Source organism: Ictidomys tridecemlineatus, chromosome 1 (genome assembly GCF_052094955.1).
Source record: "Ictidomys tridecemlineatus isolate mIctTri1 chromosome 1, mIctTri1.hap1, whole genome shotgun sequence".
NCBI classification, from domain to species: Eukaryota; Metazoa; Chordata; class Mammalia; order Rodentia; family Sciuridae; genus Ictidomys; species Ictidomys tridecemlineatus.
In genome coordinates this window covers 34,395,007-34,415,971 of record NC_135477.1, presented here as the reverse complement: position 1 = coordinate 34,415,971, position 20,965 = coordinate 34,395,007, and the positions used below count along the sequence as shown (strand labels likewise).

Below are 20,965 nucleotides of genomic sequence, written 5' to 3'. Positions count from 1 at the left end.
CTCCCACCTTTAATTTTATTTTTTGCTAAATGTTCAGAAAAGTCATCCTATAAACAGTGATATAAACACCACCTGTTATGACTAATGCACTCTGTTTTTTTCCCCTGTTTCAGCTTCCTGTTGCTATTGCAGTAGTCAAAAGCAGTAACAAAATACTGAACTGATAGAGGGATCCTTAAGATTATTGTCTATTTATTTTCTGCCTGGTACTTAACACATTGATAGTTACGATATCAAATAAGAACCAAGACGTTAAGTCAGCTACCAATAACTGTGTGATCTTAAACAGCTACTTATAGGACTTTATTTGCTCATTTATCGAATGAGGAAATTTGGCATGATAAGATATATAATTATATTTTCCACACTTAAGTTTTATTTAAAAGGTTAATTTTCCAATATATTAATTTTGGTTAATCCCCTGTGAATATTTTTGTTTTCATTTTTTGGATATTTTATAGTTTACTGATTTCTACTTTGTGGTAGAAAGTTTAGGGCTTTGTTTGATAGTGGAAATAAGTTTTGTAACTTCTCAGGTGGGGTTTGAATCCTGGCTCTAACTTATAAATTGTACCATGCTAGAAAAGTTACTTAACCTCTCTGTACTTATTTTCCTATCTGTAAAATAGTATTATTAAGAAACTACTGGCTGGGTGCAATGGCACGTGCCTGTCATCCCAGTGGCTCAGAAGCCTGAGACGGGAGGAATGCAAGTTCAAAGCTAACCACAGCAACTTAGGCCCTAAGCAACTTAGCGAGACTCTGTCTCAAAAAAATTAAAAAATGGACTGGGGGATGTGGCTCAATGGTCAATCATTCCTGCGTTCAATCCGTGGTACAAAAGCAAAATACAAAAAACAATCAAAACAAATAAACAAAAAAGTACTCTATAATTTTCACAATTAAATCCATAAAAGAACATTCATTCATGTTTTATGAACACACACATCTTATAACCTTATAAGGTTATAAGAATACATGAAAGAAAAGCATTTAAAAAGGATTCAGTTTCATGCCTTATAAAAACTAATGATTATATAATGTTAAATTATATAATTTATATAGATTATATAGTCTATATAATCTATATAAATTTATGTAAGTTATATACTTTATATAATATACATGTAGATTGGGGAAGGGATTATGATGGGGCAGGATTTCTATTTTACCACAAGAGCAACTAATGGTGTGGGTTTTTTAAAATTTAAAAAGTGTCACACATTTTGAATGTAATCAACATTCTGTATGTTTTAGTAATTATAAAATTAAAATGCATGAACTCGCCACTCAAATCAAGAAAAGAAACACTACCAGTATTTTAGAAGCCTCAATGAACCCACCCCAATTGTATTGCCAAACTCTTCTGTCCAGAGGAAGCTGCTATTCCCCTTTGTATAGATACCTTGCAAGTGAATCCTGGGAAACAAAGGATACCTACTGGGACATTTGGCAGAGCTAATTTGATTATGTATTATGTATTAGCTGTTTAGCATCAGTACACCAGCTTTTTAGGGTACTGTAGGTTAGACCTGTGAGGGAAAGGACTGTCCTCAGCTGATTCAGATAGCAGAGCAAGAAAAGGAGAAAAGGAACTTCTTCAGCCCACTGGCAAGCCACACCAAGAATAAGAACAAAATCTGGGCCAGGCTCATCTGTTCATTCTATCTTCAGTTGAAAAGAATAGTACAAATAATAGTACAAATTATCAATACTACAATAGTACAAAGGCAGTCAGGATTTTGGTGATAACAGACATCAAAGATAACTAATTCTCAGGCCACTCTGTTCTAGTCTGGGCAGAGTGAAATTCGTCTTCGGCCACTGTGATTCCTAATCCTTTGACTATGATAGGTGTATCTCTGCCTCTGTCTCTATAACTTATTGTCTGGAAATTTGTGGAACTCTTTGTTTTTTTCAAGGTTTTGAAAATTGCACAGTGATGTGCCTTGGCATGAGTCTGTTTTTAATCCTGCATGCCACGTACTTGGTAGGCTCTTTCCAATCGACAGCTCATGTCCTTCATTTCCAGGAAATTTTTAAAAATTATTTTTCATGACTTCTGCTTTTTCTATACTTTCTTTCTGGATCTCCTATACTTCAAATGCATGACCTCTGGACTCCTGTTTTTCTTTTCTTTTGTTTAAATTTTTTTTTAGTTGTTGATGGACCTTTATGTTATTCATTTATTTATAAATGGTGCTGAGAATTGAACCTAGTGCCTCACACATGTGAGGCAAATGCTCCACCACTGAGCCACAACCCCAGTCCTGGACTCCTGTTTTTATTAATTTTCCCCACTATCATTTTCCCTTTCTCTTTTGCTCTGTGTATAGACAATTTTCTCAAACCCCTTATATTAAGTATTTTATTTCTGCTTCCGTGTCTTTAATTATCAAGAATTCTTCACTCAATATTTCCTTTTTTAGCATCATCTTACTTCATGTTCTTTTGTTCCTCTGAGCAAATCAGTTATATGGTTTTTTTTTAATTTTTCTTCACCCTTTATGATTTTTGATTGCTCCAAGTTCTGTCTGTCTGTTTTGGTCTCTACCTTCTATATTGAAGGCTTCATTAGAAGTTTTATAATCCTTGCTTTTCTGCCTGGGGTTAATAGTAGACGAGCAAACAGATGATGGAAGTTGAAGCCTAGTTTGTTGACCATAAGCTTCATTATAGGACAATATAGGAGGGTTTTGGGGAACTGTAAGGTAAGTATCTTTTAGTTTTTTTTCTTCTTGGACTCCCAAGAAAGTGTCATATTCCCCAAGAAAGTTTCTTCTAATCTCTTGTTTGGGGTCAGAGACAAGGTGATCCGTTTGCTGGGGGAAGATTTGATTGATTTGATTTTATTTGATTGATCATTTTCAGTATTCAACTAAGTTAGTTACTGCCTCATTTCCTGTTATAGTATCATCTTACAATCTCATCTGTGTCTAGTGTTACCCTAGCCCAAAGCACCTCTGTTTTACCCTCTCTGAATATTGTAAAATTTCAGACTTCCTTTGGAGTAGGCATGGAGGAGGGATAGTGACCCAAGGACAAGGAGAAAATTTAGGGCTCTAATGTTTTATTTAGTTTTCACCTGTATTTTTATTTTAGCCTCCCTGTTTATACCCACAGATCCAGATTCTGTCTCCTTTAAGAAATCTGCAGTGTTAAACAAGTTACTTTTCATCTTTCCTTGTTGAGGCTTCGTATTTGGCTGTTTCAGGTCTTTTAAGTGAGTGTTAATAATTGTCTGTGTTTTCTAGCTTCTTTTTACTTTTTAGGGTCTGACTTTCTTGCCTGTCTGTTGTTGTTTTTGAAGATTTGTCTTTAAAACAACAAACCTTTTGCTATAATTTTAATGGAATTTTTGGAGGAATTAAATGTCCATCCTTGATATGCCATTTTAACCTGAAAAACCTCCATCTGTTCCTTTGTTTAATAGATGAGAAATATGAGATTATGAGAGATGACATGACTTATACAAGGTAACATATTCTGTTGTCTATAATGCATTATAATAAACCACCTCAAAACTTAATGACTTAAAACAGTAACATTTTTTTCACAAATGTGTAATTTTGGTGAAGATCCGTGGGGATGGCTCATCTTTGTTCTACTGAGCATTGGCTGAGGTGACTTGAAGACTGAGGTAGCTAGAATCACCAAGGACCTGCTCACTCCTGTGTCTGATCATTGATGCTTGCTGTAGGCTTGGACCTTAGATGGGTTTAGGGCTAGATCACCTACATATGAGCTACTTGTGTAGCTTCATGGCTTTCTCACAGTATGGTGACTAACTTCCAAGGTTAAGCATCCCAAAAAAGAGAGCCAAGAAGAATTTTTTTTTAAAAAAAATACCTGTATTTATTTTATGTGGTGCTGAGGATTGAACCCAGGGCCTCGCACATGCTAGGAGAGCACTCTACGGCTGAGCCACAACCCCAGCCCAAGAAGAAATTTTATTGCCTTTTACAACCTAGTCATACAGTGTCACTTCTGTCACATTTGTTAATTAGCAGGGAACCATTAAAACTGGCCCATATTCAAAGGCAAGAGAATTAGACTTCGTCTTTTTATGGAAGGAGCATCAAAGAATTTATGGACATATTTTTTAATTACTGTATCTATGAATGTAATATATAGATCCAGGAAAAGAAGAAAGATTTTTTTTTAAATTTATTGATTCTTGTTAGTTATACATGACATAGAATCCATTTTGATATAATTATACAAGCATGGCATATATCTTCTTCTAGTTAGGACCCACTCTGGTGGATATACATGATGGTTAGGTTCACTATGATGTTTTCATGTATGTTCATAGGAAAATTATGTCAGATTCATTATACTGTTTTTCCTTTGCCTATCTTCCCTTCTTTGCCTCCAGTCACCATTGTCTAATCACTGAACTACTGTTCTTTCCCTCCCTGCCCCTTATTGTGTTTAGCTTCCACATATCAGAGAAAACATTTGACCTTTGGTTTTTTGGGGAATGGGTTATTTCACTTAGCATGTTAGTCTCCAGATTCATCGATTTATGGGAAATGTCATAAAGCCATTTTTCTTTATGGCTGAGTAATACCCCATTGTGTATATATATACCACATTTTCTTTCTTAAAAAATATTTTTAGTTATAGATGGACACAATATTTTTATTTTATTTACTTATTTTTATGTGGTGCTAAGGACTGAACCCATTGCCTCACGTGTGCTCTGCCACTGAGCTACAACCTAGCTCATACCACATTTTCTCAGCTCATACCACATTTTCTTTATCCGTTCTTCTCTAGAAGGGCACCTAGGTTGTTCCATAGCTTAGCTATTGTGAATTCAGCTGCTATGAACATTGATGTGGCTGTGTCACTATAGCACACTGATTTTAAATCCTCTGGATATTCTTTGGAGTGGGATAACTGGGGTCAAATGGTGGTTTCATTCCTAGTTTTTTGAGGAATCTCCATACTTCTGTGCAAAGTGGTTTCACCAATTTTCAGTCCCACCAGCAATGTATGAGTGTACATTTTTCCCCACATTCTCTCCAACATTTAATGTTACCTGTATTCTTGATAATTGCCATTCTTACTGGAGTGAGATGAAAGAGATTTGCATCTCTTTATTTGCTAGAGGTATTGAACATTTTTTCATATATTTGTTGACTGATCGTATTTCTTCTTCTGTGAAGTGAAGGCAAGAATGTTTGACTATTCAGAACTTTTCCTAACAGCATATTGTAGGATGGAAAAACATAACTAAAATAAGGTTTTTAGATGACTTATACATTTTAGGTTTTCAAGTTTCTTCAGTTTGTCTATTACAGATCAATTTATACATCACTGCAATGGGGACTCTTTAAGCTTTTTGATTTGTTTGTAAGTGTATCTTACAAACTGTTTAATCAGAGTCTGTTTTGTTTTTGAATAATCACAGTCGTTTATTTTTATTGAAAAAGGCTATTTTAAAAAACAAAAAAGCATCGATATATTAAGCTGAGAAAAGCTGAGCTACTCTCAGTAAACCTGTTCCATTAGCACCCAAGTTGGCCTTTAAATTTCTTCTTTGGAACCTTAAGAGCAATTAACTCAAGCTTTTTGTTTCATTTTATAACATCAAAACTGAGGCCTAAAGACTCAATGACTTGTCTAGGATTATCAAATTTAGTAACTCAGATACCAGAAGGATTTTACTCTGTTATTTCTAAAGCTGGTGTTTTCCATTACATATGAAGCTTATGGTAAGAGTGTCTTACCAGCCACAAATCTTTTTATGTCAAGATTTCCTCTCCAGCACTAGAGAGGAAAAGGTTCTCTTACTGACCACTCAATCTACTTAGAGTCTCTTATTTCCTCTAATCCTGCTGTTGCCATCTGTGCTAGCTATCCAGAAACAATCTACCGTCCCCTAATCATGTGGCCATTTGAAAATGCCAGTCTTCATATTGGTGACTGAAGTTGTGGAAAACAATATATTACTAGTTTCCAATCAAAGTCAGACTTTGAAAACAGTGAGCCAGCAAAATTTGGCTGGTATTCTTACACCCTTATACATAGTTGTATTATGATCTTCACATTTTTAGATAAACCATCAGCCTGCACCACAGTCCTTATTCTTACATTGGCTTCAAGTGTTTTACTTCATGTTTCTAAGCAACCAACTAAAATTGGCAACAGTGTATTAAAAGAAAGGGAAAATGATTACTGCTTATCAATTTAGCACAAAGCGTTCCCAAGTATGGACTGAATGAAACCTAAATGACAGGTTTTCACTGATAAATATATTTTTGCTTTATTCAGTATATTACAGTATCCTATATTATAGACAAAGTTGCATATGACAGAACAAAGACTTGCTTGTTGTATTTATGGTATTAGTTTGAGATTTAATTAATCTCCTTAACCATAGTTATTGATTTTTCTCTTTTGAATTAGATTTTAATAAACCATCTGTGAGAATAGGCAGAAAAGTCTGTCTCTGGAAACAATGCCTTGATATTCAGGGACATGAGAGCAGCTGTGAGCTGTTATTTTTCCTTTCTTAATAGCTGAATGTCACATCCTGTAGTTTGGCTTTCATTCACTAATGTGAGCAAAGTATTTGGCCTTTCCTTCTGACTCAAGTTTCATTAACATAGTATGTTAACATTCTGCATTATTCTTCAGTCCAAGTTACCTTTTGCACCAAAAATAGATCCCATCTAGGTCTCTAGTCCTAACCTCACAATATAATTCTCCAGATCTTGGCATTATTCTTTCTCTTATATAAGAATTTCCCCATTCAGACTCTGCCAAAATCCTCTTCTCTTACTAACTCAGATTTCACTCTTCTTCTACTTCAGCATGGTATTAATAAAAATATGTGGGTATAAAAATGTGTATATGTGCTCAGTGAGTTAATAAGTTAATTTATATTTGAATAAGTCTGTTTGTATCTAATAGTGGGTGTTTATAGCTAGGTTGGGAAAGGTATGTGGGAAGGGATAGGAAAGAGGAAGAAAAACTGTAGAGGAGCCATAGAGTTAACAATGACAAGACTGGTGTTAAAGAGTAGAAAACAACTAGCCCTTTATTTCTTTCCTGCTAAAATACCCTTTTCTTTCCTATTAATAAAATTTCTATATATAATCCATAAGATAACATTTGTGGATAAATTCAACTGTATTCAATTTATGCTTATAATATAAATTCTAATATTGTTATATTTAGTAAAGGACATAAAGTCAATTATAAAGCATAATTAAGACCTGTTGCAAAACATAATCAGCTACTGAGGAAGTTTAGACAGGAAAATGGCTAATTCAAGGCCATTCTTTAATTTTCTCAAAATTAAATGAAAAGGGTTGGTGATATAAATCAATGGTAGTGTGCTTGCTTAGCATGTGCAAAGCCCTGGGTTTAATCTCCAGCATCAAATTAATTAATTAATTAATTAAAACATAATTAAGGAAGTTTAATAATCTATTCTGTATTGTTGGCATCATTGTCCTCTCATCTAAAACTATTGAACAGTGTTTCTCACCATAGTCTCCAGAGTTACCAGCAAGATCATCACCTGGGAGCATGTTATAAATCAAATTCTTATGCCCCACCCCAGACCTACTTAACCACAAACTCTGGAGAGGTCCTAGTAATCTTTGTTTTAACAAGCTTTCTGGACAATTCTGATATACAGTAAAGTTTGAAAACCATTTCTGTTGTATATGAAAAATTGGCATCTCTAAACTATCTTCTGATATAAAAGTTAGCCTTAAAACATACCTAAACACTAATTTTTTGCCTATTAAAGTTGATGATAAATCTAAAATAGACACTCTAAATGGGAAGGAGAGGATGGAAAAAAGGAAGACCTTATAGCTATGTTACTGTGCTGTGATTATTGATACAGCTGTACTAGCTTAGTTAAAAATATATTCTGATTATGTTAGAGTAGAATTAAGTTCTATAAATGTGCGTTTCATTATGGTAGAATTTCAACTCTGTAAAATATTGATCTGTTCTATTAATTTAGAAGTATTGAGAAAATACAATAAAACAAAGTAAAAAACTTAGTGGATAGACAGCAGAGTGGAGAGGACAGAATTGGAAGATAGAAGATTTAAATTAGCAAATTTTAAAGAGTAGAAAGAAAGTAGACTAAGAAAAAAATGAAGAGAGTCTCAGGGACCTGTGGTAATATAACAAAAAATGTTACATTCCTATCATTAGAGTACCAGAAATAGAGGAAAAAGAGAATAGGGCTGAAAAGATAGAATGACTAAAAACTTCATACATTTGGCCAGAGGCAGAATGTGAGATAAGAACCCACCTTTATTTTGTTTCCTTGATGTTTTCCATATTTTCGGGTTCTTTTTTTCTTTTTTTTTCAGTAATGTGCCATATATTTAATATATTGAAGTTTCATGTGTGTCTGGATATGACTCTTGAGTTCTTTGTTCCATTAGTTGATGTATCTGAGCTTGTATTAGTCAAACGCAGTCTGAGTAAACTTCAAAAGTTTGGATATCTGGTGGAACAAGATCCCCTCTCTCTTTTTTTCCCTCTTCCTTTTATTTTTCCTTTTCTTTAGAAACAACATGGGTTATTCTTGCTCCTTTTGTCGTCCATAAAACTTTTAGAATCAGTTTATCAAGTTATAATATAGATTGTGATTTTTATTGAGTTGCATAGAATCTGTAATTGCAAGGAAAAGTGACTTCTTTATAATAGTATTTCTAGCCATTTACTTAGGTCTTTAATCTCTCAACACAATTTCATTTTGTTTCTAGAGAGCTTACATTTTTAAAAAAAATGATTGAGTTTAGTTATATATAATACCAGGATGCATCCTGACATTATCACAAAAGTTTTGAATACAGCCTGCTCCAATTCAGCCTCCAGCACTTCCCTGCCAACTCTTACTCCCCTCCTCCCTTCTTTCCATCAGTCAGTATCTCTCTCTCTCTTTCTCTGTATCTCTATCTCTGTGAATATACTCAATGCTAGTCCCCACTGTGCCACATCCATACATGTACATACAAAAGTTTGGTCAGATTTATTCCACGTTCTTCCCTTTTCCCCTCCCTTCTTCATCCTCAATTCCCTTCATCTACTATACTGATCTTTCATCTGTTTAGATGAATTTCCTCTCCCCTTTTTTCCGTTCTCTCTTTATTTATTTTACCCCTCATCCCTTATTTTGGGTCAGCTTCCACAAATCAGAGAAAACATTCAACCTTTGACTTTTTGGAACTGGCTTATTTCACTTAGCATGATAGTCTCTAGTTCTGTCCATTTACTGACAAATGCCATATGTCGTTCTTTATGGCTGAGTAATACTCCATTCATTAGTACTTAGTACAAAGAGCTCAGAATTATGCCCCTGAATTTACATTTTTTTTCTTTTAAATTATGCTTTCTACTTGTTTGTTGTGGTATTTAGAAGTGCAATTGATTTTGTGGATTTTTTTAAATCTCCCTACTTTGCTACTTCAAATTATGTGTCTGTAGATTCTTTTGGATTTGCCTGTCTATAACAGATCATTTGCAAGTGACAGTGTTATTTCCTCTTTTCTAATCCTGTGTCTCTAATATATATTTTATGTGCAAACTGGGATCTCCTGAGCAGTATTAAATGAAAGTGTTGATTGTATGCTTTTTCTTTTCTTTTTTTTTTTTTTAAGACTAGAGATTGAACCCAGGGACAATTAAACCTAAGTCACATCCCAAGTCCTTTTTATTTTTTATTTCAAGATAGGGTCTTGTTAAATTGCTGAGGCTGGCCTTTAACTTGCTACCCTCCTGAGTTGCTAGGATTAAAGGTGTGTGCCATCAGGCCTAGCATTATTTATTTATTTTCTTTGTCATGTTTAAAAGGGAATGATTATAATATTTTCTCATTAATTATGATGATTTTCTGAGGCCAATTTTGTAACTTTCAAATAGAAGAGTTTTAAAAACAAAATTTCACAAAATAGAGTAGTTTGTGGTTTATTTTCTCAATTGAAATGCCAAGAAACTAGAATTAATAAAATAAATTTGAGGATAGTGGTTTTAAAATGTTTTAATAGATTCTTAATCTAAGGTTAAATAAATTAAACCTGAAGTTTTCAGAAATAACAGCTGTAAGAATGCTGCCTCATAATTTATGGAATAAAGCTATACTTAAATCATAGCCTTTAATGTTTTCAGTATGAAATAAAGGAAGGAAAATTCATGAAATAAATAACTTCCTGTGTTGGATTGCTTCATTTAAAATCATAGGCATCATTTACATCAAAATTAGCTGATAAAATGTCCACATACACCCTAAAAGATAAGAAGGATAAGCACCATGTGTTATCATCTGGGCAGGAGGCATCAGAAGAAAGCACAAGGGCTGTGTTTTGGTGGACCTTAAAACAGGAAAGCTTTAGAATAAATGAAAGACATCCACTGGGAAATTCAGGAGAATGATTTGAGAACAAAGGCTGAAATCAGACATCATTTTGTCAAGAGCAGGAGAATGCAGAAGTCTCATGCTGAGGTCTAAAGGAAGCAGTGAAACCCTTGATAATTCTCCAGACTAACTAGTGCTTTCTTCCAGTTAGGGTTCCATACAGAGCTTAGAATAAATTTTGAGCAGCACAAGGACAATGGAGTTTAAAGAAAGAAGATACCTGAATGAAAGTGGAAGGAGGGACATAGGGTATGGAAATCTCAGAAAGCAAAGCCATTATATATTTGAATTCTATATTTTTTTAAAAAAAAATATAGAATTCAAATATATATAAAAGTTACCTTTTTAAAAAAAGGTAAACCTGGTTCTTAAAGTTTGGAAATAATGTTTACAAATAAAATTTAATGAAAGGATCATGGTCAAATTATATAATTTTGAATTACAAAATTTTATTATGATAAAGAGAATAAGGAACTAAGTTAACAGCCATTCAGACAGTAAAAGTACACGGAAATACATGCCACAAAAATGGAAGAAAAATCCTATTTCAAAATCCACCAAAATACATTAAGAATATGATATAACACTTGAAAGAATAACATAAATCAAAATTTTAAAAAATTAAGAGATAAGGGGAGAGATTAAAAGAAAGAATTAGAAATATTTTTTTAAATTAGAAATAAACCAAAAGATATAGAAAAACAGCTGGGAATGATTTAGCTCAGTGGTTCTGCAAGGAGCACTTTCCTAGCATGCCTTATAATTACTCATTAAGCCATACATTTGTTATTGAGATTTTTTTTCCTCTGTATTTGTTTTATTTTATAATTAATAAGTTATGAAATGTAAGGAAAGGGCAAACAGCACATTGTCAAATATTTCCAAAAAATGTTTAAAAATGTCATGCTAATTGATAAGAAAATGCTAATGCTCCAACAAAGAATTGCAGAGGACATATATTAAAAAGCCTATAAACATTAAATGTTGAGCCTCACTATTGTATTCCTTAAAAGACAACTTTTAGGTGACGAAGGAGAAAGGAAAAAGCTTTATATTAAATACATACCTCCAAGTAAGGTATGGCCTCATAGCTATTGTGAAAGAGGGTGGGGATAAGCCCATGTACACTTCACTTAATAAGTACACTTCACTTTGATAGGTTTTTCTGTTACATTATCCCAGAATGAATACAATACAAAATAGTTTGCTTTCTGTTCATGTTGAATTAGCCTGGGATTTTTTAATGGAAAGATTTTGTAACTAATAATATTGAATGCTTTCTTATACTTCACAGTGAGAGACCTACCACCAATTTGCCTTGATGTTAGACAAAAGCAGCGTATCCCTATAGATACATTACCATCTGAAATGAAGGCCCCAGTCCTTACAGAACCTATCCTTCCTATCCAGCCCAAAACTATGAAAGACTTTCAGTAAGTTTTAATTCACTCTTACATATAGACGTATTGTCATCTGCATGTCAGGACTTTATTTAACTTCTTTGTGTGAAAAATTAGTTGAACTTGTGCATCATTATGAGCTATTAGCCAAGAAAGAAGACACAGAAGACTAGATGTCTCAAGTGGAAGGTGAAAACCAATGTATGAATAACAGGATAACAGGTTACGGTTAAATATGTTGTAGCAAAAGAAAGGAAACACTTAAGAAAGAGAATAGGAGTCAAAATAGGCAAAATAAATAAATGTGATGATAAACTAATAAAATGTTATCATTTTAAAAAATAATTCAGCTACTATGCAAAGTGTTATAAAATATGTCACTATTCAGAAAACCAAAATGCATAATTTGAAAAACTTGATGGGAATGAGAAAGCAGAGACACAGAGTGTAACCAAAACCTCCATAAGTTTTATTATGAAGGAGAGGAAAGAGAGTAACTAATTAAAGGGTCATGTCAAAAATAAACTATTTTTTAAATTAGATGAATTCGAAACTTAACAAACTATGTTAACTAACTGGAACAGATTTTTAAATTCTATTTCAGTATTTTAAATTGCATGTTTGGTGACATACATTTGTAAAAAGGAATGCTGTGACTATCTGAATAATATTTCTATCTATGTATGATTAATATGTGTTTTCATTTTAGGGAAGATGTGGAAAAAGCTAAGCCATCAGGAGATTGGAAAACAGTACATGATTTTTATCTCACAACATTTGATTCTTTTCCTGGATTAAATGCTATATTTAAGGTAATAATACGTACAACACATTTTTAATTCACTATTAATTTTGAATTTTCCCAAAAAGATATGGCAGAATTACCTCATTTTCTACCCAATATTGATTTAAATGACTTTATAGCAAGCATATATATGTATTGATTTTTAAATTATATGTATTACATTTTTATTTGTACTAGTGTTAAGTTTGACCCAGTTCTTTGATTTTCAAAAAAAGAAAGTTATTGAAACAGTTCTTAGGTATTCGTTTTTTATTTTCAGCAATTTTGCCCTAAGAGTTCCTTTTTATCATCAGACCACAAAATAGAAAACTTCAAGGAAAAGTATGGTGCATATATTACCAAGAGCGGTTCTTAATGTGTTATATAAACTTAATTCTTTAATTGAATTTGCAGAAAGATGCCACTGCCTCATTTAATACCATTGAAGACTCTGGGATTAATGCTAAATTTGTGAATGCTGTATATGATGCTTTACTTAATACTGTGAGTATTATTTATGGGAACATTTAAATAATATAATTCTATGTCTCTTCTGTAGTTCAAGTAAAGCCACATAAACATTGGAAAAATCATCTTGTAGAATGATTACATAGAAACTCTGATATAATTTTATAGTAAATATACTTGGAATTCTCAGAAATTTTAGGTTATTTTATTCTCTTATTTTTCTAATTAACTAAGAACTAAATAAAATACTTTTACATGCAGTCTTTGTTTAGAAAGGCTTGTGAATAGCATGCTTCACTGATTCAGGAAAAGAAGGTAAGTAAGTTATTTGATTGTATTGAAATTGTACTGTTAGATCAGTGTTTCTCAAACTTTAGCATGCATGTATCAGTCATAAAAGTGCTTTCTATAATACAGAGTTTCAGACTCTGTAGGTCCTGGAGAGAACACAAGAATTTTCATTTGTAACAGGTTCCTAGGGTATATTGGTACTCCTGATCCAGGGACATTTTGAGAATCCCAAAGCTGTAGTATGTGAAAAATTGATATCCTTTCAGTCCATCAGCATGATATATCCCTCCAGTTACGTTCAATTACTCTCTAAGTAGAGTTTTGAATTTTCTTCTGGGTAGAGATTTACACATTTCTTGTTACGTTTATTTCTAGGTACTTGATTTTTTGATGCTACTATACTTTCAATTTTTAGCTGTAACTAATATATGGCAATACTTTTATGTATTTATCTGGTTACCTTGCTAAATTCACTCATTAATTCTAATAGTACATCAGTAAATTTACTTTGATTTTCTATGTATACAATCATATCATTTGTGGAGAAATACAAATTTTTATGTCTTTTCAGTTCTTATATCTTGAATGGATGTTGTACATATTTGCCTTATTGCACTGATTAATATCTCTTGTCTAATCCCTTATAAAAGAATTAATAGCAGACTTCTTTGTCTTCTCCCAATCTGAGTACCTCATTGTTAAATATATGAAATGTGTACTTAACATTCTTTGTCACCAAAGCAGTAGAATAACTTTACATATTCGTCAAATTCAATAAAAATTTTGCAAAACCTTTATCAAGTATTAGCAATATTATGTAAAAATTAGAATTTTTATATCCTGATGAGGTGAATATAAATTGGTATAATCACTTTTGAAAAACTACTTGGTATTATATACAATCACTAAACATATGCATGCACTGTGACCCAGTAGTTCTATCCCTGTGTACACTTCTATGACATATTTTGACTTGGAATGATATTAATTTTTTCTGTACACTAAAAAAAAAAACAAATATAGAGACATTGGGGGGAAACCTTCTAATATGAGATATAAACAAAAATTTAAAAATATATTTCAAATAAGTAAACCTAACTATACTTTGAATACTATACCATATATTTTTTAAAAACTCAGCAAGATAACTTTTAACCACAGTACTTTAAACTATAGATCTTAAATTTAAAGACACCAAAAAAGCTCAAAATTGTAAACTAATCTTCAGCTTTTCTTGTTCATTTGTTTGTTTGTTTCCTCACTGGTATGGGTTAACTTTCTGTGTATTATTGAACTAAACAAATAAGTAAACATATTTAAGATGCTGACTGTTGTGTTTCTCACTTTTAGAGAAAGGAGATACAAATGTGGAAATCTAGCATGGAAGAATGCTAAAAATAACTATGATTGTTGAATTGAAATTGGAGATATCATGATGACCTTGTGGTTTTTAGTAGATTTAAATGCATACACACACACATTTAAATATATTAAAATTTAATAGCCCTATGTACTGAAAAGGCCTAGGAACAATAATACCCCACTAGCAGTGAGCACTTCAGCATATATATCTTTACATGTAAATACCATTCCCACTGAAAGGAATTGGAGTTCACTAGAGAAATAGCTAATTTCATGACTAATGCAAGAAAGCACAGATGAACCTATAGCATCTGGTTTCTGACCATTAATTATGATGTTAGCTGTAGGTTTCTTATAGATTCTACTTATCAAATTGAGAAAAATATTTATTCCTAATTTGCTGATAGTTTTATCATGAATGAGTGTTGGATTTTTGTAAAGTAATTCATTTGTATGGTTGTAATCATACGTTTTTTTCTTCAGTTTGTTGATAAAATGAATTATATAAATTGATTCTTAAGTTTTAAACCTGCCCTGCATCCCTGGAATAAATACTGCATGGTAGTGGTGAATAATTCTTCTTTTTATACAGTTTTGATTCAGTTTGCTAATATTTTGCATAGTGTTTTGCATCTATGTTAATGAGAGATGGCCCATAATTTTTCTTTTTTGTGATGTCTTTCTCTGATGTAAGTATTAGAGTATTACTGTCCTCATAGAATCAGGAAGTATTCTCTCTGCTGCTATTTTCCGGGAGAAATTGTGAAGAATTGATATCATCTCTTCCTTAAATGTTTGATAGAATTTACCAATAAAACCATATGGGCCTGGTGCTTTCTGTTTTTGAAGTTTGTCAATTATTCATTCTGTTAGGCCTACTAGGTACGGGTCTATTCAGATGGTTGGTTTCTCCTGGTGTGAATTTTGGTTTATGTGTCTTTCAAGAACACATCTAGGTTTTCAAATTTATAGGCATGGACTTACTCTTTTATTGTCCTTTTAAAGTTCTTGTGATCAGAAATAATGATCCTTTTTTTTTCATTTCAGTTAAAAGTAATTAAGGTGTTCTCTCTTCCTTTCTTGATTTGTTTGGCCAGAAGTTTATCAATTTTACTGAGGCCTTTTGGGGGGTGACGGGAGGGGAATCTAAATTTTTTTGTTTGTTTTTTAATGTATTGGTTCTTTTTAGTTACATATGACAGCAAAATCCATTTTGACACAATTATACAAACATGGAATATATCTTGTTCTAGTTAAGAGTCCCATTCTTATGGATGTACATGATAGTGGAATTCACTATGTTGTTTTCATACATGTATATGGAGAATTGTGTCAGATTCATTCCACTGCCTTTTCTTTGCCTATCCCCCCTCCCTTCCCTTCATTCCCTATTACTGAAGTCTTTTTAAATAAACATCTAAATACTTGATTTTGCTACATTTTGAATTTTGATTTTCCCTTATAGTTCCATTTTCAATTTGATTGATTTCTGCTTTTATTTTGTCTTTTCTTCTATTTACTTTGAATTTATTTTGTTCTTTTTAGTTTTAGATCTTACTTTTCTTCTAATATGTCCAGTCTATACCTTTCCTTCTGAGAACTCTTTTTGCTATATCCCACTAATTTTAATAATGTTTGTATTTTTTTTACAAAAGTAAACATAAACTTACCATATGATCCAGCAGTTGTGCTTCTAGGTATTTAGAGTTGAGAACTTATGTTCACCAAAAAAACTACATGCAAATGTTCATAGCAGCTTTATTCATAATTGTCGAATTTAGAAGCAACCAAAATGTCAGGTGGGTAAGTGGATAAGCACATTGTGGTACATTTATATTATGAAATACTGTTCAACAGTATAAAAAATAAGCCAACAAGCTGCAAAAAGACACATGGAAACCTTAAATACATATTGCTAAGTGAAAGAAGCTGGTCTTTACTACACACTAAATGATTCCAATAGAAGAGACAGGAGTTTGATGCAGAAAGAGGAAAAGAGGAATGAGTGGTAAAACTATTCTATATGGTACTATAATGACAGATAACATGACATTAGGCATTTGTCAAAATCCATAGAATAATCACTACAAAATGTGAACCCACATGTAAACTATTGATCTTAGTTAATAATAATGTATTAAATATTGGTTCATTAATTATTACAAATGTTCCACACTAATGCACAATACTAAGGAAAACTATGTAAAGGATTGGGGAGGATATGTATGATAACTACTTTCTGCACAACTTTTCTGTAAACCTAAGACTGCTCTTAAAAAAAAAAAATTCTATTACAAATAAAGAAAATAATGTGAGCATGTCACAGAGCCAGCTTGCCCCAAAGGCCAAATCTGAGACAATTTGCTATTAAAATTATAATAATGAATTAAACCACTGGGTGAAATAAGAATCTTTGAGTCTATACTGATAATAAATGATAGATAGATGATGTAGATAGATAAATGTAGAAAAAAGGAAATAAATGTGAAATAATAAATGTAAAAATGATAATAAAGTTTAAAAACTAAGATTTGCAACCATTTTAGTAAGAATTTATTCAGTTATTATCTTAACCAGTTAATTAAATCACCAAACTGACAATTGGCACCAAGTGCTTCCCTATGTGATACACTTAGATGCAACATTTATAAGTCGTCTTGCCAAAAATGTACTCATGCTAAAAATAACAGAAAAATCCCAAGTTTGGAGATAGTCAGCAAAACAAATGACATAAACTCTTAAAATGTCAGCATCTTGAAACATGAAAAACAAATAAAAAAACATACAAATACACACACACACACACACACGCTCAGTAGCAGGTTTGAAATATAGTTCTCTTGGTGAATAGAGAGATAAATTAACTAGGGAAATGTATGAATGTTAGTAGTATTGAGTATCTTTTTTAGATTCATGATCATAAATTTTGTGCAATCAAGACATTTGTTTGATCTTTATTCTACAACCTTCTATTGCTCAGGCAGACACTAAATAAGTGGTTGAGCAGGAGTAGTGTTTGCCTTCTGGGTATGAAGTATCACTGTTAGCAGAGGAAAAGAAAGGAATGATACTTTAAACACACAAATACACACCGAGTAAGAGACCAGGTGAATGTTGACAAATGTGTCTTAGAAGTCATGGTTGTGGTTTTTAAATAAATCCATAATAAGTGCTCATGGGTGCTTTTTTGCCTTTTTCATATAATAACATAACTCACAAATAAATTTTTTTCTGATTATTTGAAGCTTTTAGTTAATTTTTTATTTTATTATTTATTATAAACTGAAGTACCATCTAGATGTATTTCATTTTCATTATTATTTAAGAGGCTTGTAAATAAGATTTTTAAAAATTATTTGAACTACTCAATTATAAAGAAATGTTATACTTTTTACAATTATATTGTAAGGAATCAAAAATGACAAAAATTAGCTTACATTTTTAATTAAACATAATTTGGTTGCACTTAATGAATTGTGAGTTTAACTATTAATTGTAACTGGTTAGGACTAAATATATTTGAAATGTATACAATCATTTTAAATTGGCAGACTCACTACTGTTGGGCTTGTGTTCATGATTTTAAGGTTAAAAGTCAGGGAAACTGAAATTCTTTTTCAGTTATGTAGAACAATAGTTCTACATACATATTATTGATCATCAAAGGACCACCATATATATTTGTGCAGATTTCATTATACATCAAATGTATATACATTATACATCTCATTGTAATTTTATGTCATTGGTGCTCCCTAGAATTTTTACATGTAAAATGAGTCTACCTTTTCATCCTCAGTCATCAATTCTGAATTTAGTTATTGAAACATATCTGTAAATAAAATTAACATATAAAAGTCACCTAAATAGCTGATACTAATTACTATACCTTATAATTTTCTTTTGCCTACAGCCTCAAGATATTCAGAAGACAGTATTAAAGGGAATCATTAACAGCCTATTACGAGAATGGAAAGGGTAATTATAACTAATATTTAATAAGAATAGATGATTAATTTACACATCTTATATAGTTTATGTGAATGTATTTCACTCTCAGGAAATACTTTTGAGTTATAATTATAACATGGATGAGAAAGGAATTAAAAGCCATTTTCAACAAAACTGACATAAGATATATGAAGTCTCAGGAGGATCTGTACATAGACAAGAATGAAGAAAATCTGTGATTCTTTTAAAATTGCGTATAAAATTTTGTGTACAGATATATTTAGTTTGCAAACAATGGATGGGTACTACTCAGTAACCTAAGGGAAATAATATGCACATTATATTTAACCTTGGGCTTCTTGATAGCCAGAGAAAACTTGAGAAAATCAGTTGTTGGCCTCAGAAAGAAGAAATTTTTGTTACTTCTCAGTTAACTATCTCAGGACTGAAAAGATGAGGCTATCAGGCTAACCTCATTCTGAATGGAGAAAAATTGAAGGCATTCCCTCTAAAATCTGGAACAAGACAGGGATGCCCTCTCTCACCACTTCTGTTCAACATTTCTCGAAACACTGGCCAGAGCAATTAGACGAAAGAAATTAAAGGCATAAAAATAGGAAAAGAAGAACTTAAATTATCACTATTTGCAGATGACATGATTCTTACCTAGCAGACCCAAAAGGGTCTACAAAGAAACTATTAGAGCTAATAAATGAATTCAGCAAAGTGGCAGGATATAAAATCAACACGCATAAATCAAAGGCATTCCTGTATATCAGTGACAAATCCTCTGAAATGGAAATGAGGACAACCACTCCATTCACAATATCCTCAAAAAAAAATAAAATACTTGGGAATCAACCTAACAAAAGTGGTGAAAGACTTTTACAATGAAAACTACAGAACCCTAAAGAGAGAAATAGAATAAGATCTTAGAAGATGGAAAAATATACCCTGTTCATGGATAGGCAGAACTAACATCATCAAAATGGCGATATTACCAAAAGTTCTCTATAGGTTTAATGCAATGCCAATGAAAATCCCAACGGCATTTCTTGTAGAAATAGATAAAGCAATCATGAAATTCGTATGGAAAAATAAAAGACCCAGAATAGCAAAAATAATGCTAAGCAGGAAGTGTGAATCAGGCAGTATAGCGATACCAGACTACAAACTATACTACAGAGCAATAGTAACAAAAACAGCATGGTACTGGTACCAAAACAGGCGGGTAGACCAATGGTACAGAATAGAGGACACAGAAACAATCCACAAAACTACAACTATCTTATATTTGATAAAGGGGTTAAAAGCATGCAATGGAGGAAGGATAGCATCTTCAACAAATGGTGCTGGGAAAACTGGAAATCCATATGCATCAAAATGAAACTGAATCCCTATCTCTCGCCATGCACCAAAGTTAAAGCAAAATGGATCAAGGAGCTTGATATCAAATCAGAGACACGGCGTCTGATAGAAGAAAAAGTTGGCTACGATCTACATACTGTGGGGTCGGGCTCCAAATTCCTCAATAGGACACCCATAGCACAAGAGTTAATAACTAGAATCAACAAATGGGACTTACTCAAACTAAAAAGTTTTTTCTCAGCAAAAGAAACAATAAGAGAGGTAAATAGGGAGCCTACATCCTGGGAACAAATCTTTAATCCACACACTTCAGATAGAGCCCTAATATCCAGAGTATACAAAGAACTCAAAAAATTAGACAATAAGATAACAAATAACCCAATCAACAAATGGCCCAAGGACCTGAACAGACACTTCTCAAAGGAGGATATACAATCAATCAACAAGTACATGAAAAAATGCTCACCATCGCTAGCAGTCAGAGAAATGCAAATCAAAACCACCCTAAGATACCATCTCACTCCAGTAAGATTGGCAGCCATTATGAAGTCAAACAACAACAAGTGCTGGCAAGGATGTGGGGAAAGGGTACACTTGTTCATTGTTGGTGGGACTGCAAATTGGTGTAGCCAATTTGGAAAGCAGTATGGAGATTTCTTGGAAAGTTGGGAATGGAACCACCATTTGATCCAGCTATTCCCCTTCTCGGTCTATTCCCTAAAGACCTAAAAAGAGCATGCTACAGGGACACTGCTACATTGATGTTCGTAGCAGCACAATTCACAATAGCAAGACTGTGGAACCAATCTAGATGCCCTTCAATAGACGAATGGATAAAAAAAAATGTGGCATTTATACACCATGGAGTATTACTCTGCATTAAAAAAATGACAAAATCATAGAATTTGGAGGGAAATGGATGGCGTTATAGCAGATTATTCT

The 20,965-nt window shown here is 32.6% G+C and overlaps 1 protein-coding gene across 3 annotated transcripts in view; it reads left to right on the top strand.

Annotated features, from left to right (window-relative positions):
• Positions 1-20,965, top strand: part of Hectd2 (HECT domain E3 ubiquitin protein ligase 2) — a 65,776-nt gene that overhangs the window by 16,689 nt on the left and 28,122 nt on the right. For 2 of the 3 annotated variants that reach the window (XM_078038176.1, XM_078038167.1), the window contains exons 3-6: positions 11,694-11,832; positions 12,509-12,611; positions 12,998-13,087; positions 18,618-18,682. In XM_078038176.1, coding sequence (XP_077894302.1) covers positions 11,694-11,832; positions 12,509-12,611; positions 12,998-13,087; positions 18,618-18,682 — 397 coding nt within the window. Of the gene's footprint in view, positions 1-3,457; positions 3,477-11,693; positions 11,833-12,508; positions 12,612-12,997; positions 13,088-18,617; positions 18,683-20,965 lie in introns of those variants that run through there. The other variant, XM_078038187.1, reaches the window with a different exon arrangement.